The sequence below is a fragment of the Mobula hypostoma genome, chromosome 11, assembly GCF_963921235.1.
Source record: "Mobula hypostoma chromosome 11, sMobHyp1.1, whole genome shotgun sequence".
NCBI classification, from domain to species: domain Eukaryota; kingdom Metazoa; phylum Chordata; class Chondrichthyes; order Myliobatiformes; family Myliobatidae; genus Mobula; species Mobula hypostoma.
In genome coordinates this window covers 102,689,009-102,716,083 of record NC_086107.1, presented here as the reverse complement: position 1 = coordinate 102,716,083, position 27,075 = coordinate 102,689,009, and the positions used below count along the sequence as shown (strand labels likewise).

The 27,075-nt window shown below is 44.2% G+C and overlaps 1 protein-coding gene across 1 annotated transcript in view; it reads right to left on the bottom strand.

Moving 5' to 3' along the window:
* Window positions 1–27,075, bottom strand: part of zc3h7bb (zinc finger CCCH-type containing 7Bb) — a 102,964-nt gene that overhangs the window by 9,984 nt on the left and 65,905 nt on the right. Inside the window, exons 16-22 of the mRNA XM_063062708.1 lie at window positions 26,821–27,002; window positions 23,280–23,356; window positions 21,763–21,896; window positions 16,590–16,695; window positions 10,902–11,010; window positions 9,020–9,153; window positions 1,655–1,818 (exon numbers count right to left, since the gene is read on the bottom strand). Of these exons, the coding sequence (XP_062918778.1) occupies window positions 1,655–1,818; window positions 9,020–9,153; window positions 10,902–11,010; window positions 16,590–16,695; window positions 21,763–21,896; window positions 23,280–23,356; window positions 26,821–27,002 (906 nt within the window). The remainder of the gene's footprint in view (window positions 1–1,654; window positions 1,819–9,019; window positions 9,154–10,901; window positions 11,011–16,589; window positions 16,696–21,762; window positions 21,897–23,279; window positions 23,357–26,820; window positions 27,003–27,075) is intronic.

Genomic DNA, 27,075 nt, shown 5'->3' with positions numbered 1-27,075 from the left:
GATAGGAGCAATAAGCTTCAGGTCTGGGTCCTGCTCCCAATGGGCTTTGACTGTACCTCATCTGGGGTGCTGGTGACTTACCACACCAAGAAGGACTAGAGACAGGACATTGTGTGAATCAACACCAGATCAGATCTGGGTCCAAGCTAAGCTGCAGACCCAGAATGAGATGGTCCATCAGTCCTGGAGCTGAGGCAAATATCTCAAGTCCTGAGGTGAATGAGAGGGCAGCAAATCAAACCGAGCACCAGTTTTCAATCAAAAGAGCCAAGTTCGGGTGAGAGAGGGGTCTGATCCAGATTTGGTGTCTGAGAGAAAATACGCCTTGTCTGCTCATCCTTCTCAATATTAACTAGCAGTAACAGGCCATTCAACCTTCAAGCCTGTTCAACAAGACCGTGACTGATGTTCCACCTCAAACGTCATTATCCCACCTAATCCCCATCGCCCTTGATTCCCTGGTCTCCTTCTATTTATACCTATTTTTAAACTCCCTATCCCTCCCACCCCTCTCACTCCCTCCCTCAGGGATCCCTGACGATTATACAGCAGCACCAGTCAGTGGAGAGCCTGTAACTTCACTCACAAGACACAGGAGCAGCTGCCTTCACTCCTATGACTTGTGACTGAAGCAAGCTACGAAGTTCAAGAAGAACTCAATGCCGGGACAGGCACATGGGTGCATTTCGGCCAATACACATGTTGGCCAATGAGCTCCCTGAAGGAGAACAACAGTAAACTTAGTGGCACAGGTCAGAAGCGTGATGGAATAAATTTCATTTTCTGGATGAATGGAGTTCCAACAACAATCAAGGAGTTCAATACAATCCTGGACAAAGGAACCCACTTGATTGGTGCCTATCAACCACCCTTCCCTTCATCATCAAGTACCATGCACAAAATGCCCTGCAATTACTTGTTCGAGCTACTCCTAACCTGCAATCACTACCATTAGGAAGGACAAGGGCAGCAGGTGCAAAGAAACCCCACTACGGGCAGATTCCCCTTCAAGTGATACACTGTCTGATCTGGAAATATGTTGCCAGACCTTCACTGGGTCTAAATCCCGGAACTCTGTGAAGTCACCTTAACCAGAAGGACGACAGCAGTTCAGAGCAGCAGATCATCATCACCTTCTCAAGGACAACTGGGAATGGACAATAAATGCAGGGCCTGACAGTGATACTTGAATCTCAAAAATGAATAACTACGTTAAAAAGCTGTTATTGGTAACAATGAGTCTGAAATCACGTGGTTGCAGTTAACCCTATTAGGGAAGGAGATTTGCCAAACTTATCGAGTCTGGATCATACGTCACTTGAGACCCAGAGAGAAGTGGCTGAGCTTTAACTGTTTTTGAAACAGCTGAGCTAGTGAAAATTGCCACCGCAGCTTTAACCACAAGAACTTTTGTGGATACTCCTCAGTATTTCAAGGGCAGTGGTGGATGGTGAATAAATACCAGCCTTACCAAGGACACCCATATCCCAAGAGAGAATTTCATGGCTTTTCCTCCCTTTGCAAGGGGATGGCCATATGAGCATGAGTAAGAACAGCATTACACCAATAAGCAAATAATGACTGAGGACTTATTTTAAACAGCTAATGTTGACTATGCAGCTCTTGATTTGTGAACTCTTTCTCCACGTCTCACCTCTCACACAGTTTGAACTCTCCCATAGGGAAGCGGTGCTGCCAGCAGTTATGATCATCCTCGGAGTTGAACACTTTATCCTTGTGCTTCTCCGACGTGATGTGCTTCTCCCATTGCTTCTCGCTGTTGCTGTTCTTCCCACACAGCCAGCAGTGGTAGCCGATCTGTCCAAATGCAACCACACACCAGGTTAAAGGAGAAGAGGATAAAACGGATCAAGTGCGCACCCCTGAGCCAGGATCGCTGTGGTGGCACCAGTTACCATCAACTTGTACCTTCCCACGCAAAAACTGGCTCGTACCTTTCCTGCCGCCTGAAGTGCAGCTTGCACTTTGTTCTTCTGAATCATTCTCAATTCCAGAAGTAGAGACCACATCACTTTAAAATTCTCTTTCCAATTCCTCTACCTTCTTTCACCCTTCCTCACCTTCCAAAGGCCACCTCTCTGCCATGCCCTTGGCAACTTTTCTTGCAACTGCCCGTTGCTCAATGTCAATTTTTGGAAGAAAGTTGGGCATTCCACCTTGCTTAAAATGATGTTACAATTGAGGCTATTGGTTGAGGGCGAAGGTTAAAGATAAGACTCTTCTATGGAGGAGCAGGAGGAGGAAAATGACAGCAATAAAACTGATATAAACTACCGTTGGCACATTTGGTAAATGTAGCACACTGCAGTCACAGGTGATAGATCATCCCACAGTCTGTGGAACTGATTAAGTTTAGGGAGTGAATGAGAGTGCTGCACCAAGCCTTGCCCTCCTGCCTTGGTTAAAAGAAGGAAGGAAAATCAGTCAAGATTGCAGGTTCTAGTCAGCATCTGCTGTGGGTTGAATATTGGGCAATTCAGACTGAGTGTGTAATCTCCCAAAACCTGTCATCTTGTTGAATAAATCCACATGTGAAATATTGTTATGGTGAACTCTAACGTAGGAAGCTGCGGGAAAGGCAGACGAGAAAAACGTCTGCGGGTAATTGTGGAAGTTGTTGAGTTGTTTAGCACTTGCTGTAGGCGAATTACATTTAGAGGCGACGAGAAATGGGAAAAACTAAATGGGAGGAGTTACAGAGCTAGTCATAGAGTCATTGAGAAGCACAGCACAGAAACAGGCCCTTCAGCCCATTTAGCCCAATGCTGAAACCACTTAAACTGCCTATTCCCATCGACCTGCACCAGAATCATAGCCCTCCATACCCCTACGATCCACGTACATATCCAAACTTCTTTTAAACACTGAAACCAAGCTCACGTGCACCACTTACGCTGGCAGCTCATCTTACTCTCTCACAACCCTCTGAGTGAAGAGGTTTCCCCTCATGTTCCCCTTAAACTTTTCACCTTTCACCCTTAACCCATGAGCTCTGGTTGCAGTCCCACCTGACCTCAGTGGAAATTGGCCTGAAGTATTTTGCTCTGATGCTGGCATATTTTTGTCGGACAATGACAGATCAGAGCATGAGGCTTTTAATTTCAAAACGATTAAAACGTTATATTATCATGGTCCTGCAGCTACTGATCCATTAACAACCACCTCCCTGCCATTTACAACAAAACTTCAGCTCTGCCCGCTTTAATGGAATGACCACAAGCTTCTTTTCTGCAAGGCTAACCAGTGTAGACTTTACCAGAACTGACACATTGAATTTATCATCCCTCTTTCAGGATGGATCACACTGAGCTCCACTGAGCTGGGGTCCTCTTCACCAATACTTTTCATGATTGCTGGACCATTTCAGAGGCAAATTAACCCCAGTTTATTCTTATGTAATGCCCCGGTTCGCATCTTTACTGTTATGCTGTAGGTATTTCATTTAGCAGTTCTGTAAGAGCAGTTTGTTCTGCTTTCAGCCTGTTTGGGTTATTGTTGAAGATAAGGGATGATAAGGAATGTGGGCCATCCAATTAGGGGGAGGTTTTCTTGGTGAGGGGCTCTAAGGCTGGTCTTGGGTTTCTTTTTGTTCGGTGGGAGAGGAAGAGACAAGACTCTGGAAGGAACCGGTCATAGGTTACGACCTAGTGGGAGACCCGTTTGTTCGAGATGGATTGCGAGCGACGTTCGGAAGGTGGTGTGTGCTTTCATGTTGACCGAGGGTCCGGCGCGTGACTGACTGAGAAGTTCAAGATGAGCTCAAACTTGTGCACATTTGACTGTTTAATTAGAATGGGCCCTCTTTGCTTTTTTTCTTATCTTTACTAACCCTTTAGTTAAGTAAGATTCATAGATATAATTCCGTTAGTCGTATGCAGTGTGCTGTTATTCCTTAGCACTGAGTTGTAACAGGGTAGCAAATTTTACAGCGTCCACACAAACCGGGGTTTGGGAAGGGGAGAGTCGTCTCAATCTCATGGGTTTAGCAGGTCTGGAGTGTGTCACACAGCCAAGGAAACCAGTGGCATTTCACTAACTACAAACCATCACCTTAAATTCTTTTATCTTTATTCCCAGCTAATAAACACTTAGTTACTAATGTGAGATCATCTGTCTCTTCCCCCTCATCAATATAGTGAACCTCCAGCCGCGCTGTGTGACACGTTAGCACTGATCCTTTGGACTAAGATTAGAAGTCGTCTCTCTGGGAAGGACGTCACCCGTAAGATTAAAGAGCTGCAGTTACGTATTTCCAATCCCTACCACAATGTGCACTGCAAAGGCTCAATACATAAATAAATGGGAATTTATAGTGAGAAATTAGAGCAGGAAACAGGATTAAGGAAAGGTTAAGCCATCTCAACGGATAATTATAGAACTGTTACACTGCCAACAGTTCAGAGATCAAAGATTTGTTTAAATCTTCTTTGAAATGAAGTTTGCAGGCAACTTTGTAGGACTAGTTTTTTTCTGTAGGGGTATTATGAAAGCAACTAAAATGCAAAGTTAGCAGTAGTTTCAAAAAACAGACTAGTAATTAGAATTCACTTATCCACGACATGCCCAATTTATGATATAAATAATAAGTTACTGGGGTCTGAGGAAGGAAAAGAATTCCCTAAAACTGTTACAAAAATTAAATTAGATGCAGGCACATTGTGAAGCATGCAAGAATTTGTTCAAATTTCTTGCAGAATCAGAAAGGTACAGATGGTGGATAAGAGAAGTGAACTCCGATATTACAGCAAGTTGCATAAATTAAAGTTTAAAAACCATGAGCAAGAGCCAGCATCTGTCTGTTGTTTAGTAATGGGTGTGTTGTTGCTGTTGTTCCTTTCCGTGCCTTGTGACACATTGGGCAGCATTTTAACTTTTTTTACGAGGCCAAATTGCCAGCTCAACACTCAACCCAACACAGATGGAAAGGAGCTGGCCGGATTTGAACTCTGGACCGTTTGCCTTGAAGTCTGGTGCTGACGCCACTACACCACCAGCCGGCTGTAACTGGTGTATTATAATTGCTGTTAAATATCACATCTTTAAAAACTCCTTCATTAATATGTTTTACTGTAAAGTCTCAGGAGGAAACTGTACCATTATTTTTTTAAACCTCAAATTATCACTAACTTACTAACTACCAAACATAAATCCAGGTTACTTTCAGAATTTCATTTGACTCTTGAGTCGAGTTTTAGGACATAGAGCACAGTACAGCATTGCACAGTAACAAATCTTTCAGCCTACGACATCCATGTTGAGTAAGAAGCTACATATGCCTGCCCGTGGTCTGGCTCCCTCCATTCCCCACTTTCATGGGCCTGTCTAAACGTCTCGTAAATGTTTCTCTGGTATCCACTTCCACTACCTCACCTGGCATCATGTTACAGGCACCTCCCATTCTGTCCAACACCTCAATAAACCTGTTGCTGAAGCTCTCAACCATGCTCACGGTGCTTCATGAATGCATGTGGTTGAACACGTCGACCTACACTGACATCTTGTGGCAGTACAGAGGAATCAATGCAATCATCCTGCAGACGATTCATTGAACCAGGTCCACCCAGCCTCTCAGAAGTATCACACACAAAATGCTGGAGGAACTCAGCAGGCCAGGGCGCTATCTATGGAAAAAACAGCATCTACGGAAAAAAAGTACAGTCGATGTTTTGGGCCGAGACCCTTCATCAGGACAGGAGGAAAAAAATGTTGCTGCCTGGACTGCTGAGTTCCTCCAGCATTTCATGTGTGTTGCTTGGATTTCCAGCATCTGCAGGTTTTCTCTAAAAAGTATGCTAAACATCCCAGGGTACTACTTGAAGTGGAGAGGAACTCCCACTTCGTCCGTCATTATCACTAAAGTTATCATATTGCTATTTGTGAGATCTGGGTAGAGATAAACCATCTGCTTAATTTACTATTCTCTACCAAAAATCACACCTTGCAAGTATTCAACCATTGTAAAGTACTTTAAATTATAAAAATTATATATCTCAGGAACAGATCCTTTTGGAGCATCTCAATCATAATGCCTGTCCACACCAACTCTATTTGCCAGCAATCAGCCCTTATCCCTCTACACCAGGGGTTCACAACCTTTTTCATGCCATGGGCCAATACCATTAAGCAAGGGGCTTAATGGGTGCGTGGAGCCCAGGTTGGGAACCCCTGCGTACCTGTCCCTAAGTGCAGTTTAAACATTACTGCTGTGTCTGCCTCTACCAGCTCCTCTGGCAGCTTGCTCACCACGCTCCCTGCATGGAAAACTTACCCCTCACATCTACTTTAAATTTGTCCCCTCTCACCTCTGACTTGCGCTCTCCAGTTCTCCTCAGCTGGCCTGGGACAAAGAATCCGACCACTGGTATCTCATAAACCTCCCTCTCTCCTACAATGAGAATAAGCCCAGGCTATCCAATATCTTCTTCTGCTGTAACGACCAGCCACCATTTCAAACAACATCCTGGTGAATCTCTATTGCTAACATTCTTCCTGTAGTGAGGCAACCGAAACTGTACAAAATATTCTTAAATACAGTTCTCAACCAGGGCTCCACAGACCCCTTGCTCAATGATATTGGTCCATAGCATAAAAAAGATGAGATAGATAGATACTTTATTGATCCCAAAGTGTCACAGTAGCATTATAAATGCACAGATATACAAATATTAGAAGAGAAGTACGAAAGAATAGAAAATAAGTTACCTCAAACAGTCTAACAGCAAGGGGTCATCACTTCTCCAGCTATAGATTGACTCATTATAAAGCCTAATGACTGAGGGTAAGAATGAAGTTAGGAACCCCTGGTCTAACCAGTGCAACGTAATGTCCCTACTCTTTCGTATCACAAGGGCACAAATATCACTTTAGAAATCTGAATTCTTTCATTAACACAAACACAAGGTTTTCTTTTGTTAACAAGCTGTTTCACTCATTGAATTTCTAATCAACACACTCAAGTGGCCGCCTGTGACACAACCTCATGCACATGACTTAGAAAGGAATCTATACGGGTAATGATTGCAGGGGCTTTGTAGCAATATCCACCCTTCAGTGAGAATTTTAGCATTGACGTCAGGATATAAGCCAGGCTAACAAGCCCTTCTTTAACCTCTGAAGCCATCCCATGGAAAATTAGCTGAATTGTCACGGACCAAGGATTGCAGCGAGATCTTCCTGGTTCAGTGTAAATTTACTACCTCACTGGGGGAGATTGCAATCAACTGCCCCATTCTATGTGGTCCATAGGTCCATTTCGTTTGGAGGGTTGGAGAATGGCGGGGGGGGTGGTGAGGTGTGGCAACAGGTCAGTGCAAGGCTGGAGAGTTGTGTTAGACACTGGGGCATAGAGAAAAGGGAAAGAGCACATATAGGGTTGCAAAGGCGAATGGTTCTAATCGCAGTAGTGAGTGTTTGGAGTCCAGGAGAAGGCGGGCTGGAGATTTACTCTACTTCCTGCAGTGAGTTTTGGACAAGGGAAATCCCTGATTTTGTGTCTGTTGTATGCCTCCTTCAGGAAGCTAAGCAGGTTGACTGGAAGTCCACATAGGAACAAATTGTTCTGTTTGGTTCTGTGATTGGAGCTCAGGAGAGGAATTAAAGTTCAAAGTAAAATTTATTATCAGAGCATATACATGTCTTTCTTTTTTGTTAAATTTAAAATGGCTTCTTTTGTTATGTTATACTGGGGAATGCTGAGAAAGTCTCTAACTAGACAGTTGCTTGGGTTATTATAGACAGCAGGGTGCTATTAACCAATGGGTGGTCATGTATTGTTTTGTTTTCGGATACCATGCTACATCATATGACTGTGGACCGGGGTTTTTTGGGGGGAGTCGGAGGAGAGACGGGGAGTCGGAGGAGAGATGAGGAGGATGGTGGATGGGATTTTTGGGGGGGAGCGAAGGAGAGACGGGGAGTCGGAGGAGAGACGAAGAGGACGGTGGAGAGACAGGGAGTCGGAGGAGAGACGGGGAGGACGGAGGAGAGACGGAGAGGATGGTGGAGAGACGGGGAGTCAGAGGAGAGACGGGGAGTATTGGGGACGGGGAGTCGGAGGAGAGACGGAGAGGACGGTGGAGAGACGGGGAGTCGGAGGAGAGACAGGGAGGACGGCGGACGGGGTTTTTGGCGGGGAGTCGGAGGAGAGGCGGGGAGGACGGAGGAGAGACGGGGAGTCGGAGGAGAGACGGGGAGGACGGTGGACGGGGTTTTTGACGGGGAGTCGGAGGAGAGACGGGGAGGACGGCAGACGTGCGGAGAGGCTCCGGTCGATCACTCCGGGTGGTCCCAAGCTGTGAGTCGACGGAATTCGGGTGGTCGTCCGGAATCGATTGAGCTCCAACGGTAGCGCGCGAAGAACTTGGACTTTGATAAGTGTTGGCGCCTTTTTTTTCCATTACTTCCCTTTCTGTATCGAATTTATATCAATGTCATAGAATTAGTAATATCTATAAAGTATACTTGTTAAAATTTACTGGGTGTGCTGGCTGATGATTGATATTTGGGCTTGATTCGGGCGGCAACCGACCCTGTGGGGAGTGTTGAGGCAGGTGCTGGGTGGGATTTCCCCTAGACATATACGAGCCAATATAACGGAACGTTACACATGTCACCACATACAACCTTGAGATTCTGTTTCCTGTGGGCAGACTTAGCAAATCTATAGAATAGTAACTGTAAACAGGATCATTGAACAACAAACTGTGCAAATATAAACAAAAAGCAATAAATTACGAGAATGAAATAAACATGAACTGAAGGAGTGTGAAATAACAAGATAAAGAGTCCTTAAAGTGAGACCATCGGTTGTGGGAACACCAGAAATAGAATGAGTGCAGAGACAAACAAAAGGAAAGCAGACTGACAGAAGACAAACAGGAGAGGGAAGGAAAAGATGGCCAAGAGACATAAGGAACAGCAAGGAGAGAAACCTAGAATAAACCATTAGTGAGAGCACACTTTTATGAAGTGGGTGATGAATTTTAGACCCTATACTTACCCCCACATCGGCATAATCCGTGGGCATGTGGATCTGCTTCTCACTTTGCTTGGCGGAGAGTTCTGTTGCCCCTCCGGTCATCGTTGGCTTCTGACTCTTCAGCCACATCTCATATACCTGCTGCATGTCATGCACTGCACAAAAGACATGCCAAATGTAAAAACTCGAGATACATAGAGCAATACTCTTGAGTCTCAGCTCCAATTTTATGTGCTGATGGCTTTTATTTTTTGTGTTGGCTGAGGCACAATGTAACATCTCATCTCCTAGTTTAAAAAATTGGTGAGTTCACATCCAACTTTAGAGACCTTCAAACACAATACTGCTGCAGCACCTCACTACCTCATGTGCCAGGTTATGGGAAAAAAATAAAAACCAAGGTTTCTATCTGTCCTCTCAAAAGCAGATGCAAATAGTCCACTTATCTATAATAGGATACAACTACATTGGAAGCAGTCCAAAGGAGATTCATCAGGCTAATTACTAGGTTGAGAGGGTGGTCTTATCAAGAGGAGCAAGATAACTTGAGTCTGTATTCCTCAAGAGCTTAGAAATGAGGAGCAACTTTATTCAAACTTCTAGGATTCTAAAGGGGCTTGATCGAATGAATGTTGAGATGTTAGTGAAAACATTTCTCACTAACAGGAGATACTCAAGGTGACACAGTTACAAAATAAGGGGGTGGACATTTCAAATGGAGGTGTGTAGAAGTTTCTTCTCTCAGAGGATGGTGAATATCTGGAATTCCCCGTCCCTGAGGGTGGTGGAGGCCAGATCACTAGAGATACTAAAGATGAAGATAGATAAATATCTGAAAGATCAAGGATTTGAGGGTTACAGAGAACAGGAACAGAAGAGGAATTGAGACTAGCACAGACTACATTGTACCGAGGGGTTCTATATTCTTGTGCTCTTGTTTTATGTTAAGAGATTTCACTGCACCATTGGAAGAATGGAGGAGTTCTCCCGAGGCCCAGGACAATTTCCATCCCTCAACCAGCTCCACTTAATCAGATTATCTGTTTGTTATGGCATTGCTTGTGATGCACAAATTGGTCCCTTTGTTCCCTACAACATCACAGACACTGCACTTTAATATGCATTTAAATTTGCATTTTGGACCAACAAGGTTGTGAAAATCACAAGGATGGGGTAAACCAGAAACCAGTGATTGCATTGGTGAAAATGCTGAGGACATTCACCAGGTGTTGTTTGGTTTGGAGGATTTAGCAACTGGGGAAGATTGGATCGCCTGCATTAGGCTTCTCTAGAATGAAAGAGAGTAAGGTGTGATCTGTGAGGGGTATTCAAGATCGTGAGAGGCATAATTAGATCATCAATTTTTTTTGTATGGTGGGGTTATCAACAACAAAAGAGATAATTTTACGGTGAAGTGTAGGAGATTTAAAGGAGATCTGAAAGGTAAGTTTTTGTTTCACAAACATAAAACTTTCCTGTTTCCGAGGGAGTTTGGTGAGAATAATTATCTGAATATGCCTGGATATGACTTTGTCATTTGGTGTTTTGTATTCTTTGTTTCTCGCTCGTTTTTTGCCGTTTGCATGATTTGTTCTTTTTTTAAAAGCACATTGGGGGTTTGATGTTTTTCTTTAAATAGGCTTCATGGTTTTCTTTGTTTCGTGGCTGTCTGTGGGAAGATGAATCTCACAGTTGTATACCATGTACATACTTTGATAATAAATGTACTTTGAATCTTTGAACTAATATCTAGAAAACGCTGCCAAAGGAGAAGGTGGAGTCAGATGGCTGGGTGGTTTGAAAGGGTACTGCTTCTCTTAGAACAGACCCAACAAGTGTGGACACCCCCACAGGGGGAGAAATCGGGAAAAATAAAAGCCATTGAAAAATCAAAGCTACTCACTTTTAGTCTCTTTCATGTAGGTCCAGGCGTCACGCTCTTCGACACTGTGCGCAAATGAGCAGTTTCCAATATACTGGCACTTCTTCCCATTTGCCACATGTGTACACAACTAGAAAGGAGACAGACGGACATACTTGAGGGCTGATCCCCATAGGAAATGCTAAGCAAACCCTGTCTCGGGTGAAAGACAGGCTTCGGGTACTAGTCTCTCTTGTTGCCAGCCTCTGGCACAACTACAATCACTAGTCAAATGCAGCACAATACACAGTTGTCAGCACAGCATCTCCAGCAACCAGCTTCAATCCTGACCTCCAGCACAGTCTGTGTGGAGTTTGCACATTCTTCCAGTGACCACATGGGTTTACTTTGGGTGCTCCACTTTCTTCCCACATCCCAAAGTTGGTAACTTAGCCACTGTAAATTACGTCTAGGACAGGGGTTCCCAACCTGAGGTCCATGAACCCCTCAGTTAATGGCAGGGGTCCATGGGCATAAAAAAGTTTGGAAAGCCCTGCTCCAGGGCGTAGCTGAGTGGTACGTAGATGCTGAGGGGAGTTGATGAGAATGTGAGCAGAATGGAAAACAGGGGAGCGGTGTAGGATTATTGTTAATGGGTGCTCGGCATGGACTTGATGGGCCAAAGGACCTCATCCTGTGCTGCATGACTCTATGAGGAGAAACACCTGAAACTGCTGTCCTTTGGTGGAAACCGTGGAAATATATTTGAAACTTTGAGATTTTTAAAAATGTATTTAATCATATAATGTGACAAAAAGGAATCTGTATAATCCCAGAGTGCTTTGCTATATGCTAAGAGTGTACGTGGCAGGAGGCATGTAATGTTTCGATCATTGTTTATTGTGTAACTAAGGGAAGGTCAGTGCATTGCGTGGCTTTGAACAGTGCAGCTGCTGTGGAGGAGCTGACTCCCAGAACAGGTAACAGCCAAAGAATAGCCTGAAAGCTTGTATAAAAAAATGACCTTTGTAAGCTGTAAAACAGAAGCCACTGGCTATCCATTGAGGAGTGGAGGTGGCCTTTTTCTTGCAGGTAATAAAAACGCTTTTGAACAGATTCACTCTATGTCTTTTTGATTCTTTGTTATAATATCTAGTGAAAATTACCCTGCAAACCTGCTGTGTTACCAGATGTCATGAACATACATGAATGGGACCATTCATTTCAATGGCATCGGGCTATATAATTCATACTGTGATCCTTGTGCTTGGGTTCAGCGGACAATATTACCATAGAGTCATACAGCATGGAAATCTGCCCCAACTAGCCCATGCTGACCAGTGGGCACCCTTCTGGATTAACCCACCAACCAGTCCTATGTCCATAACCCTCTATGCCTAAGCAATTCAAGGGCTCACTTAAAAACTCGAATGCTATTGACCCAGCTTCAACTTTCAGGCAGTGTGTTCTAGGTACTCACCATTTGCTCGGTGAAGGAAAGACCCCTTCATATTCCCTCTAAATCTCTTCCCCCTTACACTAAATCTATGACCTCTAGTTTTATCTACCCATGATATGAGGAAATGTTTTCTGAAGTCTATCCTATCTTCTTCCTCAAGGCTTTATAGATGTCAGTCATGTCTCGTATTAACCTCCCCTACTCCAGGGAAGTAAGACCTAGCTTCTCCAGTATCTTCTCATAACTTAAACAGCTCCATTCCAGGCAGCATCCTAGTCAATTTCCTCTGTACTTTCTCTAGTGCCTTCACATCCGTCCTATACTCTGGCAATCAGACCTACATGCAATACTCTGGCTAAGGTCTGATCAAGGCTTTAGAAAGTCGGAGCTTAACTTCACTACTTCTGTATCCAGTGACTAATGAATGCCAGTATCCTATATGCCTTCCTTACCATGTTGTCCAGGGTCTGGGGTCCCTCTATTCCTCAATACCTGCCATTCATGGTGTATACCCTAGCTTCAATACTACTCCCAAAATGCATCATCTGACATCTGTCTGGATTAAACTTCATCTGCCATTTTTCAGCCTACTTCACCGACATATTGCCAACACTTTGCAGCCCACTGCCAATAACCCCACCGATCTTTGTCACTTGTAACATTACTGATCATGCCTCCCACATCCAAGTTATTCACATATATTGTAAACAGCAAGGGCACCAGCACCAATCCATGTGGGTCAGAGGCATCCAGTGGAAAACCACCCACCAGCATCTTCCATCTCCTGTTGCTAAGCAACTTTAGATCCAGTTTGCCAACTTGCCTTGGATTCTATGGGCCTAATCTTTTGAACTAGTGTCACATGTGGAAACTTCTTACTGAAGTCCATGTAAAAGCATTGACTGTCCTGTCTCATCAATATACTTTGTTCGTTCTTCAGAGAATTCAGTCAAGTTGGTCAGACTGATATGTCCTTGACAAAGCCATGTTGGTTATCTCCGATTGTCAGCGATCCCCCACTGACACTGCCTCAATATGACCAGTTACATTTTCCAAGATAAGGTCCAGTAATGCTCCTTCCTCATTGGTCTAGCTACACTGTATCAAAAAGCACTCTTGGATACATATCAAAAATTCTACCCCTCTGAGCCTTTAAATCCGAGTTAATAATTGGGAAATTAAAATCCCCCAGTACGATAACCCTATTTTTATTGCATCTCTTTGCTATTTGCCTACATAATCGGTTCATCGACTTTGAAAGGTCTGTAATACACCCCCAGCAAAGAGATGGCATTCTTTGTTTCTAATCTCTACCCATATGGCCTTGGTTAAGGAGCCTTCTAGGATAACCTTCCTCAAGGCTGTAATAATATAATCTTTAACCAACAGTGCAAAACCTTCTCCCCCATCACTACCTTCTACCTTGTCTGAAAATTCTGTACAATGGACTACAGTAAGTTGTCAGTCCTGCCCATCCTTTAACCGTGTCTTAGCAATGGTAATAATATTGTAGACCCCCGTGTTAATTATAATTTTGACTTCATCAACTTTACTTATTAAGATCCTTATATTCAAATCAATGTAATTTAGTTTTAAATCACTTGACGTGCACTTTCTCGTTTGCTCTGCTTACTGGACTTCCTAGTTCATTTCTAGGCGACTGTATTTTTTAACGTTTATTTATGGAATGTGGGTGTTGCCAGCTAAGCCAGCATTTATTGCCCATCCCTATCACTCCGTCTGAACAACTATTCAGAGCCTCTATTCACTGCCAACTCAGTTTAAACTCTCCTGCAACAGCACGAGCAAATCTCCCAGCAAGGACGTTGGTCTCACTCTGGTTACCCTGATGATCCAAGAACCTAAAACCTATTTACCAGCATTATTCCTTCAGCCACCTTTCATCTGACATATCTATCTATCTAGTCCGGTACTCACCAGTATGTAGCCAAGAAGCAGCCCAGAGATTTGAAGTCCTGCCCTTAGAATAGCTGCCTAGCTGCCTAAATTCATTTTGTCCCTGCTTCTGCCTGTCACTGATACCTATTTGTGTGGCATCCTGCAGCCGGCTACCCAACAACATTTTCCTCTGTAACTCAAGAATGCTAGCATTTGGTTTGGCAACACCTGTGTGGTTTGTTTAATTGCAGATAAATCCTTATGCACAAATACAGACCAGCAACGGAGACTGACAACAACTGAGTATTTAATCAGTCTGGAAGGCTACACGAACTACATTCAGACTATCTAGCTGAACACTAATCTCCTTTTGCACCAGTCTGAAAGACAGTGTATTAAGGCAGGGGACCCCAACCTTTTTTGCACCGTGGACCGGTTTAATATTGACAATATTCTTGCGGACGGGCTGACCTGGGGGGAGGGGTGTTCAAGTAGGGTTAAACTCATCTCAACATGTCTTTTACAGTTAGGGTTGCCAACTTTCTTACTCCCAAATAAGGGACAAAAGTAGCAGTCAAATACGGGACAGTGTTTACCCCGAGAAAGACTACCATGACCATGAAGCCTTGCGCGGGCACCTGCGTGCGCATGCGTGACTTGTGCATGCGCGTACGTGTTTTTTTTTCCACACCAGTTTTGACTTAATCTTCCCAACTACACTGTACATACATTATTTCTACTTTATATAGGCTGTGTGTTTATCATATCATTCCTGCTTTTACTATATTACTGTTATTTTAGGTTTTATGTGTTATTTGGTATGATTTGGTAGGTTATTTTTTGGGTCTGGGAATGCTCAAAAATTTTTCCCATATAAATTAATGGTAATTGCTTCTTCGCTTTACTCCATTTCGGCACGAAAGGTTTCATAGGAACGCTCTACCTTAGCAGGGGACAAACCAATTTAGCCCAATATATGGGATGTCCCGGCTAATACTGGACAGTTGGCAACCCTATGTTCAAGTTCAACAGTGCGTGACAGGGAATGAGGAAAGGTGCAGCTGACTCATATCGTTTTCTCGCGGCCCGGTAGCACACGCTTTGCGGCCCGGTGGTTGAGGACCGCTACATTAAGGATCAAGTACACTGCTGTGGGAACAGTATGATTACTCACACTCCAGGACGAATCTGAGCAAGAGGTTTGGTTCAATTGTCAGACTTTGCCATGGAGGTTCTGCATTTAAGTTACATTCCGGTCATTTCAATAAAAAAGTCTACATAGTACTGACACTATACTGAGGGAGTGCTGCACTGTCAGAATCACGATCTTTTGGATGAGGCTTTAAACAGAGAGAAAATTTAAACCAGGGGTTCCCAACCCTTGGTTAATGGTAGGGATCCATGGCATAAAAGAAGGCTGGGATCTCCCAAATTAAACTTCGAAAGCCCTTTAAATATGTGTCCTCTCAGATAGATAACTTTAAAAATACAAAACATTAACAGGCCCTTCAGGCCCAATGGGTCCATGCTGCTCAACTATACCCATGTGTCTTTATTACATGGGAGGAAACCGAGGCACTGGTGGAAACCCATGGGGTCACGGGGAGAATGTACAAACTCCTTACAGACAGTGGTGGGAATTGACCCTGGGTCGCTGGCACTGTAATAGCATCATGCTAACTACTACACTACCCTGCCACCCCAACGATCTCATGCATTACTTTGAGAGTACAGCAAGGTCTCTCTTCTGCTCAAGTTCATAGTCATCCCAGAACAACATCACTAAAACCAACATTGCATCATCACTGTTTCTGGGATTGGGCTGTCACTTGCCCCAGGCCACAGACTACATTTCACAAATACATTATTGGCTGTAAAGTAATGATCAGCCCCAGGTTACATCAGGATCCCGGACCTGAGAACCGTTCTTAATCTGAAAATGTGGCAATGAACCAAGTTCCCACACAGCAGAAATTGCCCGCAGAGGTAGTTTTTACCAAAGGAATAAATATGTTCAGGAGAAGCAATTTAAATCTCATTTAAATCAAATATAGCATCTTGGGCTAATAACGATATTGTTTTTAAAAAATTTCACTGCAGACGAGTTGAGGACACTGCTGCTGGCAAGTCTCTGAATAGGATTCACAAAATGGACGACAACATGTTAACTACAATGCATTCTTCTTGAGATCCATCAGGCAGAATTCCAGTTATTGTCAAGGACAGTTGCCTGTAGCCTCACAGCATCCGGAAGATCTATCCCACCAGTCTCCCAAACTTGTGTATTCAGGTTGGGCGTTTGTAAGAGGTGGGGGGAGGGGTGTGGTGGCGATTAGAGCAGCGATAGAAAAGAACACCTTCTCTTTACTCACATCATACTGCTGTGGGATGTTCTTGCAAGGTGGCAGAGGACGGATGGCAACCCACTTCTTGCGCTCGTTCGACATAACCAGCATCACCCGGCGCTCTTTAGTCCACCTGCACAAAAAGAAGAGTAGCGTCACTCTTCAGGAAGAGGCGACGATTCTGAGGGGGGTATGGAAGAGGTCTGGTGGAATGGTTCCAGTAATAGGGATTACATTCAGAAGGATGGATTGGAGAAGCTGGAGAATTCCCATTAGAGCTGAGAGGCAAGAACACTGGAGTCTACTCCAGCCTGCAATGCAATCATGGTTCATCTATGGCTCACTTTCAATAGCTCCATATCCTTTAATACCTTCGTTGAACAAAATGCTATTGTCATAAACTTAACATTACGCTGATTGCCTCTCTCTTCGTAAAAACTAATAGAACATTTTAAACTATGAAAAGTTGTAAGACTAGAAAACCATAAGACATACAAGCAGAATTAGGCTATTCGGCCCATTGAATCTGCTCCACCATTCCATCATGGCTGATTTACTATCCCTCTCAATCCCATTCTCCTGCCTTCTCTCCCCAACCTTTGATGCCCTTACTAATCAAGAACCTATCAACCTTCACTTTAAATATACCCAATGATTTGGCCTCCAGAGCCGCATGTGGCAATGAATTTCACACGTTCACCACCCTCTTGCTAAAGAAATTCCTTCTCATTTCTTAAGAATAGATTCTGCAGATGCTGGAAATCCAGAGCAACACACACAAAATGCTGAAGGAACTCAGCAGGTCAAATAGCATCCTTAGAAAAGAAGTCAACATTTCGGGCCAAGACCTTTCTTCAGAATGGGGGAAGATGCCAGAATAGAAAGGTGGGTGGAGGGAAAGGAGGCTAGCTAGAGGATGATAGGTGAAGCCTAGGGGGTAGGAAAGATAAAGGGCTGGAGAGGAAGGAATCTGATAGGAGAGGCGAGTGATACATGGAGAAAGGGAAGGAGGAGGGGCACCATGGAGATGTGATAGGCAGATGAGAAGAGGTAAGTGGCCAGAGTGGGTAATAGAAGACTGGGGGGGGGGGGCGGGAGGAAAAAAAATACGGGAAGGAGAAATCAATGTTCATGCCATCAGGATGGAGGCTGCCTAGATGGTGTGGAATGTGTTGCTCCTCCAGCCCTTTACCTTTCCCAGCCAGCTGGCTTCACCTAACACCTTTTTTTCATTTTTTTCTCCAGTCCTGCCAAAGGGTCTCAAAATGTCGACTGTACATTTCATCCATTGATGCTGCCTGGCCTGCTGAGTTCCTCCAATATTTTGTGTGTGTCGCTTTGATTTCCAGCATCTGCAGATTTTCTTTCGTTTGCGATTGGATTCACCCAACACCTTCTAGCTAATCCTCTCCCCCCCCCACCACCCCACCCCCAGGCTTTTTATTACGGCACCTTCTCCATTTCCTTCCAGTCCTGAAGAAGGATCTCAGCTTTAAATGTCAGCAGTTTCTTCATTTCGATAGATGATACCTGACCTGCTGAGTTCCTCCAGCATTTTGTGTGTGTTCTCCCTCATCTCCGTTCTAAAGGAGCATTCTTCTACTCTGACGTTGTGCTTTCTGGTCCTAGTCTCCCCCTCCACAGGAAACATACTTTCCACGTCCACTCTATCTAAGCGTTTCAATATTCAATAGGTTTATCTGATATGATAATAAAGGTAAAAACTTCCCAGTAATGTAGAGGCAACATCCAAGTATAATTTATTTAATGTAATGGGCAGAGATAATGAGCTTCAGATTACGCTGTCAAAAACAAAGTGCTAGAGGAACTCAGGGTCAGGCAGCATCCGAGGAGGGAAAAGGACCACCGATGTTACAGTTCAAGATCCTTCAAGCCCAAGTTCATCAGATGCTCTGTGATCTGCTGAGTTGCTCCAGCAGTTTCATTTCTTAGCTCCAGGTTCCAGCATCTGTAGTTTCTCCATATCACACTGCCTGATAGTGATTGGTCGTCCACCGCATCCGACGATGACAGTTAGATTTGTGTAGTCCTGTTGTGTGTTCATAGGTGGCTGCTGGGTCCAAGTTATGAGCGAATTAGACGTCCACAATAAGGACGTGAAAACTGAGCTGGACTTTGGAGTGGAGCTGCTGCTATTGCTTTCCTTCTTTGTCAGGCAGCGACTAGCACTGCTCGGCGGTCTCCTCCAGGCAGTTGTTAGTGGTTCTAACCAAGGCTCGCCAGCCACTCTGGTCTTACACATTCTCTTCCAGCAGTTTTGGTACAAGCCCAGCGTATGCAATGTTAGATTTCACACAGTCTTTGAACCTTATACAGGGCCTGGCTCGATTTCCTTTGCCCAGTGAAAACTCAGCATACAGCAGCCGCTTGGGAATTCGGGAATCCTTCATGCATAGGACATGCACAGTCCTCTGAAACTGTGCTTTTACAATCATGACCTCAACACCCAGGTCCCTGCCCTGTCAAGGACCTCCAGTTTTGTGACTCTGTCTGGCTGACGAATCGACCTCAGACTATGCATATGGAATGCCTCTAGCATTTTGAGGTGCCTTCTGTATACAGTCCAGGTTTCACATCCATACAGGAGACTGCTGAGGACAACAGCTTCGTAAACGTTTAGTTTTGTGGACAGGCAGATGTTGTACTAGTTGAAACACACGATCGCAGTCGACCAAGGCTCTGGCTGGCCTTGCAAATCCTGGCACTGATTCACCTGTCTTGTGAGCCATCACTATAAATGGCACTGCTGAGATACTTGAATTCTTCCACCGTTCTCAGCCTTGTTCCCTCAGCATTGACAGAGGGGTTGGTAGCAGCTGATCCAAGAGCAAGTTGAAATAGGATTTTCATCTTGCTTAGGCTGACGGTGAGCCTAAAGAGACACAAAGCTTTGGCAAATTTGTTGAAAGTTAGGTCAGACTCAGTGTGAGCCTTCAGAGCAGTCATCGGCATAGAGGGCTTTAACAATGAGTTCCTTGACTATTTTTGTTCTGGTATTCAGACGATGCAGGTCAAAGGGTGATCTGTCAAATCTGTACTACAGGTAGACACCACATTCAAGGTCTTTGCTGTTCCACCTGTTCTTCACATATGTACTGAACCACACAATCACAGGGACCAGCACACACCCTTGCTTCACTCTGTTTGAAATATTGAATGTTTCTGCGGTGTCACCGTTTGAGAGGACTTGGCCAGTCATGTCATCATGAAAAAGGCGGATGAGATTGATGAATTTGAATGGGCATTAATTACTCATAAAATGTGCTCTGATCTTCATCTAAGTCACAATAATAGACAAACACAATCTGCCTAAGCTAATAACACACAAACAATTGAACACATTGCTTAATCATTCACAGTCCAGGCTGGAAAAAGTATGCCAACCCTTGTATTTAATAACTCCTTTAGCAGTATAACCTCCACCAAATGTTTCCTGGAGCTGCTGACCAGACTTGCACAACGGCATAGAGGAATTTTAGACCACTCCTCCATATAAAACTGTTTCAGTTCATCAACATTTCTGGGATGCTCTGCATGAACAGCCCTCTTCAGGTCATGCCACAGCATCTCAATTGGGTTAAGGTCTGGACTCTGACTTAGCCATTCCAAAACACGGATTTCCTTCTTTTTAAACCATTCTGCTGTTGATTTACTCCTGTGTTTTGGGTCATTGTCTTGTGCATCATCCAACTTCTATCAGGCTTCAGGCGACAGACCATTACCCTGACATTCTCCTGTAAAGTGCCTTGATACAATTTTGAATTCATTGTTCCCTCAACGATTGCAAGTGTCCAGGTCCTGAGGCAGCAAAACAGCCCCAAAACATGATGCTCCTTCCACAAGGCTTCACAGTTGGGATGAGGTTTTGGCATTGGTATGCAGTGCCCTTTTTCCTCCAAACATTGCGGTGTGCATTTCTGCTAAAAAGTTCAACTTTTGTCTCATCTGTCTACAGAACATCGTCCCAGAAGCGCTGTGGAACATCCTGGTGGTCTTTAGCAAATTTGAGACATGCTGCAATGTTTTTTTTTGTTCTGGTATTCAGACGATGCAGGTCAAAGGGTGATCCGTCAAATCTGTACTACAGGTAGACACCACATTCAAGGTCTTTGCTGTTCCACCTGTTCTTCACATATGTGCTGAACTACACGATCACAGGGACCAGCACACACCCTTGCTTCACTCCGTTTGAAATATTGAATGTTTCCTCTGTGGTGTCCTTCTATGAACACCATTCTTCTTCAGTGTTTTTCTTATAGTGGACACATGAACAGAAACTTTTGCAAGTTCCAGTGATTTCTGCAGGTCTTTTACTGTTACCCTTGGGTTCCTTTTCATCTCCTTCAGCATTCATTGATTGGAACACATGACTTCAAAATTAACCCAGAAGTTCACATACTTTTTTTGAACCTAGACTGATTGTCTAAATGGTGTACTCAGTATTAACGAGAAGTAGTACAGTTGTTTGTGCATTATTAGCTGAGGGAGATTGTATTTGTCTATTACTGCGACTTAGACGATGGAGATCAGAGTAATTAATGCAGAATACCAAGTAACTGCAAGGGGTTCACAAACTTTTTTTATTGCAACTGTATTTTGAAAATAAATGAACCTCTGAACCTTTGCTTTAATAACATCCATTGGTCGTTGATGTAAATGATTGCGGCAAGTAAAGCTAATTTTTAATCAATTGAATAAAATGCAACCTTAATGTCCAACGAACTAGAGGGTGGCTGGTGTCAGGATACTGCTACATTAGCATCTTTGACAAAGGGGTGAATATGAAAGGCTGCAAAGAGGGAGAGAGAGAGAGAGAGAGAGAGAGAACTAGAACAGAAAGGTGAAAAGAAAGAAAAGGTAGAGAGTGAGAAAAAGAGAGAAGAAATCGAAGGCAGGGAGGCCAGGTTTGAAATAAAAAGGGAGTGAAAGAAAGAAATGAGGCCCTAAAGAAAAAGTAGTATAGTATTAGTGGAAGCAAGAGGGACACAGAGCATGCAGGAAATGTAAAGCCAGGTAAGAAAAGAGACCGTGAATAACACACTGCAAACAAGATACTTGGATGCTTTAGTTCCAATCAGAAACTCCCACCCCTGACTGTATCAACACTTGGCACAGTGTCTAGCCCCAGCTTCTCTGATTTTATGCATCACATTCTTGGCCTGCCCACTGCTATCCTTACCCATGACGTATTTTGGCACTGCAGTACTTGAGGCTCTTGTCTGGTTCAACCACCTGCCCATTCCTCCAGCACTGGCCGCAGACAAATTTCATCTTCATGCCCAGCGAGTTTGTCTTTCCAGCTTTGGATGTCACCTCAACCAAGCAGAACACAGAACCAAGCGGTCAGCAATCAAATTAAAGCCTAGTAGGGTCAGCAGATACCAATCTCAAAACCATAGAGGGCAAGCAAATCTCAGTTTGTCTCAGTGCAGATGAGTCAGTGGGTGGTAGTGAAAGAGGCACAAAAATTGACCTGTTTCTTTGGGAGCTGGGAGATGGGGGCGGCTGAGTGTGGGAGGGTGACAGGCAAGCAGCTCTCTTCCCCTTTGCTTTTTTCATGCTGGACTCCATCCCTACTTCTTTTCATCTGATGCTGAATACCTCATCTACAGCTTTGTTCAATCTGTCACATAGATTTAAATACTCTCTAGGCTGGACTTCCTCATCCTCCAGAAACCCGAGATCATCCAAAGGTCTGTGATCATGTAACCTGCAGTGTCTCATCCATTCATTAGCTCAGTGCTCGTTGACCACCACTGGCTTCCTGCTAAGCAATGCCCTCCTCATGTACAAACCCCTCTAAGGACTTGTATATCCCTCATCTTCAGTCCTATTTCTGGTTACAGTCAGCCTTGAATTTAAATACCTCACTTTTGGAAATGGCGCCAAATCATTTGCAGATGGAAAGTTGGAGGGAATTCCAGAGCCACATTATTGTTGAGATCTATAGTGTGGAGTAGGCCCTTCTGCCCCGTTGAGCCATGCTGCCCAGCAATCTCTCAATTTAATCCTAGCCTAATCACGGGACAATTTACAATGACCAATTAACCTACCAACCAGTATGTCTTTGGACTGTAGGAGGAAACCAGAGCACCCAGAGGAAACCCACACACTCATGGGAAAATGTACAAACTCCTTACAGGCAGGTGCGGGAATTGAACCTGGGTCACCTGTACTGTAAAGCGATGTGCTAACCACTATGCAGCACTCTTTCCTCCTTTCAGGTGAAAAGGACAGCTTCTGGTTATTGACCCCAATAAATTTTTTGTGACTCATCATCAAACTCTGATTGAGAAAACTCCCGAGAAGCAACTGGGTTGTTTGCCGTGTCATGCATACGCAAGTTATCGCTGAATGTAATATTTCACTGGCATGTTTTGAGAATAGTCAGATCCACAATATTCCAATAGTGCACTCTTGTGCTCTCCATTATCATGAGGGGTGTCACCAACTGCCCGGGTTCCAACCTCTGGAATTCCCTCTTTCTTTTCCTTCCCCAACCCCTCCACCTACAGGAGATTCATTAAATCCAACCTATCCTGATTTCTTACTAGATGCCCAGTGTCAAACTTTATTTAATACCTATACGAAGCGTCTTGATGACACTTAGCAGTGTTAAAGGCACTCTATAAAAGTAGCAGTTGTGATTATAAACATGTAGTCTGCCCCTCGTCCTTTCCACTGGCTGCAATATACCTGCATTTTGTTTGCACCAGCTTCCACACTCTGCCAATACTTTGTAGACTCCTGGACAATCTCATCATGCGTGATCCCTGCAAGATGAATGAGGATTACAGAATCACTACGATTGCACGCGTAATCAGGTTTATATTACTCACATATGTTGTGAAATTTGTTTTGTGGCAGCAGTACAGTTGCAAGATATCCTAAAACACTGAGTGTGCGTCTTTAAGATCCAGTACCTCCTTCCTGAGGGGTATATGAGAAGAGGGTATGTCCCAAATGGTGAGGGTCCTAAATGATAGGGTAGTTAAGAAAGCTTATGGGGTGTTAGCTTTCATAAGTCGAGGAATAGAGTTTAAGAGTCGCGATGTAATGATGCAGCTCTATAAAACTCTGGTTAGGCCACACTTGGAGTACTGTGTCCAGTTCTGGTCGCCTCACTATAGGAAGGATGTGGAAGCATTGGAAAGGGTACAGAGGAGATTTACCAGGATGCTGCCTGGTTTAGAGAGTATGCATTATGATCAGAGATTAAGGGAGCTAGGACTTTACTCTTTGGAGAGAAGGAGGATGAGAGGAGACATGATAGAGGTGTACAAGATAATAAGAGGAATAGATAGAGTGGATAGCCAGCGCCTCTTCCCCAGGGCACCACTGCTCAATACAAGAGGACATGGCTTTAAGGTATGGGGTGGGAAGTTCAAGGGGGATATTAGAGGAAGGTTTTTTACTCAGAGAGTGGTTGATGCGTGGAATGCACTGCCTGAGTCAGTGGTGGAGGCACATACACTAGAGAAGTTTATATATGGAGGAATTTAAGGTGGGGGGGTTATATGGGAGGCAGGGTCTGAGGATCGGCACAACATTGTGGGCAGAAGGGCCTGTACTGTGCTGTAATATTCTATGTTCTATGTTCTATGACACTTCTTTTTCCCTTATTAGGGAGCGAGAGAGAGAGAGAGAGCCTGTAATATGTTGAATTAACCAGGTGAATGAGTAAGTCTTTGGGGTACTGCAAGTCTGTGTCATTATAGATGCTTTGCTGCGCGCTTGAGTGCTAAGTGGTGGGTGCCGATGCTTTGGGGCACTCCTCTGTTTTTGTGGATGGTTGTGAAGAAAAAGAATTTCAGGATGTGTATTGTATACATTTCCCTGACATTACATGTATCTTTGAAACCTCTGATGGATGCCACCTTCTTGAGACACTGCCCTTTGAAGATGTCTTCGAATGTGGGGAGGCTCGTGCCCGTGATAGAGCTGGCTGAGCTTACAACCTTCTGTAGCCTCTTTCGATCCCGTACATTGGAGCCTCTATACCCGATAGTGATGTGACCAATCGGAACGCCCTCCATGTAGAAATTCAGTGGCGCACCAAATCTCGCAAAACTCCCCATGAAATAAAGCTGCTGATGTGCCCTCTTAGTGATTGCATCTATATGCTGAGCTCAGGGTAGACCCTCTGAGATGATGACTCCCAGAACTTGAAGCTGCTTCAGCTGGTCTCCTCAATGAGAACTGATACGTACACTCCCAAATGACGAAGCTTCTTCAGGTCAAGACTGGCAGCATGGACGTCCACACTATTGACACTCTGCCCACCACTACATCATCCAACCTTCTACACAGCCCCCTAGCACCCTCCAACTCTGGAGCACTATGACTGTACACTTACGCACCACACCTCATGAGGGTTACAGAATCACTGCGATTGCACACGTAATCAGGTTTATATTACTCATATATGTCATAAAATTTGTTTTGTGGCAGCAGGACAGTTGCAAGGCATCCTGAAACACTGAGTGTGCATCTTTAAGATCCAGTACCTCTTTCCTGAGGGGAGTAATGAGAAGGGGGTATGTGCCAGAGTAACTGTCCGACTGTGTTTTCATACGCCCTGCTGCCACCTCGGAGAGTTCCTCTTGCCCAGAGCCACCTTATCACTTTATCATTTCCTGTCAGAGTCACCCTGTGTTCAGATACTCCTGCACCTCACAACACACACAAAATGCTGGAGGAACTCAGCGGGCCAGGCAGCATCTAAGAAGATAGTAGTCAATGTTTCAGCCCGAAATGTCGACTGCACTATTTTCCTAGATGCTGCCTGGCCTGCTGAGTCCCTCCAGCATTTTGTGTGTGTTGCTCGGAGTTGCAGCGTCTGCAGATTTTCTCTTGTTTGTGATTGGTTTACTCCTACACCTAGCGTACTTTATGCACGTCCAATTAGCCTGTGCATGTAAGCTAATCTTACACGGCCACATTAAACAAATACTTATACATTGTGTTTTATAATATTGCTTTTATATTTATATTTTCTGTGTGTTTTTATGCTGCATCGGATCTGGAGTAATAATCATTTTCTTTTTCCTTTACACCTGTGTATTGAAGAATAACAATAAACAACCTTGAACTATCCATCCGAATACAAGGGACTGGTCAATAAGCTGTATACTAGGGAATCAGCACAGCAGGCTGCACCCTATCATTGTACATTCCAGGAAAGGTTTTTACAGATAAGCTGGTTTGTGACAAACTCCAGTTGACTCTGTCCCTAATGTGCATCATGCAGTTGACTCCCAGGTCTACTGTCCTTGCAGCTTCAGCTCAATGAGTTGATTCATTTCCTCGCAGGTTATGTTGCCCAGGGAGGTGGAGAGAAGAACTGCCTATACCATACAAGTTAGGAGGAAGCCTAGAATTCCCAATTCACAATGCAGTTCCCAGATGGGTTTTTAGAAATGGGGAACTGAAACAATACTTCAAGCAAAGGCAGAAAGTTTGCTCTGGGGTATGACTTATACTTTTTACACTCAAAATCAGGTGGCAGGGTGGAGATACATCTCTACCAAAGGAGGTGTAAGGTGCTCCTTCCCTCCGCTAGCCTGTAGGTCACCCTTGGGCAAGGTGTAGCACCTGCTTAGTCCCCCGCTCAGAGTCACTAGGTGGCGCATGGTCATATGAACAGCTGGTGCATATCACAAGTCCTGGTTATGTGACCACTGACACCAGACAGACAATCTTTGACGAGTATTGATAATGGCTGGAGTCACCCATCTTGTGAAGACCTTGCCCAGAAGAAGGCAATGGTAAACCACTTGAGTAAAAAAATTTTCAGAACAATCATGGACTAGACCACTTCATATGACACGACACATAATAATGACGATGATGAGGAGTACAAAAATGTACAGCCTAGCTGCTGTTGAAGTAAAACAATGTTAACCATTTAAAACAGAGTTGAGTTCTCCTCTAACAAAGGTCCTCTCCCTTTCCATGGATGCTGCCTGACCTGTTGAGTGTTTACAGCATTTTCTGGTTTTGATTTCAGTAGCTGCAATTTTAAAAATATATATTTGCAGAGCGAATAAAGCAAAGGATGATTAGAGTTTAGCAGGAGAGGTATTCGGGTCAACAGTCACTGTACATTTCCAGTCCAAGTCATGGAAATTAGGTGGTACTGACCATCTTACAGCTCTGTGAACTTGCCGTAAGTATGTTCAAAGTTTTAATGTGGATACGCTGAAAAGAAAAGACAGCATGGTTTCCTCAGGTGTACCTGAACTTTGCTGCATCACCCAGACCTTGAGCTCAATGAGACTGTGAGCGAAGTTACAGCTATCCTCCCGCAGACACCCATAGCGCACCTCGTGACGGCACACATCAAACTGGCAGTGGTCCTGGAACTGACGAATCTTGGAGTACTTCACAGTCATGGCCCGCAACATGTGGACCAGGCACCTCGGGGAGAACCACGGGGAGTAAATGAAAAGCAAGCACTCAAAAGTTAAGAGTAACATTTACAATTCCTGTT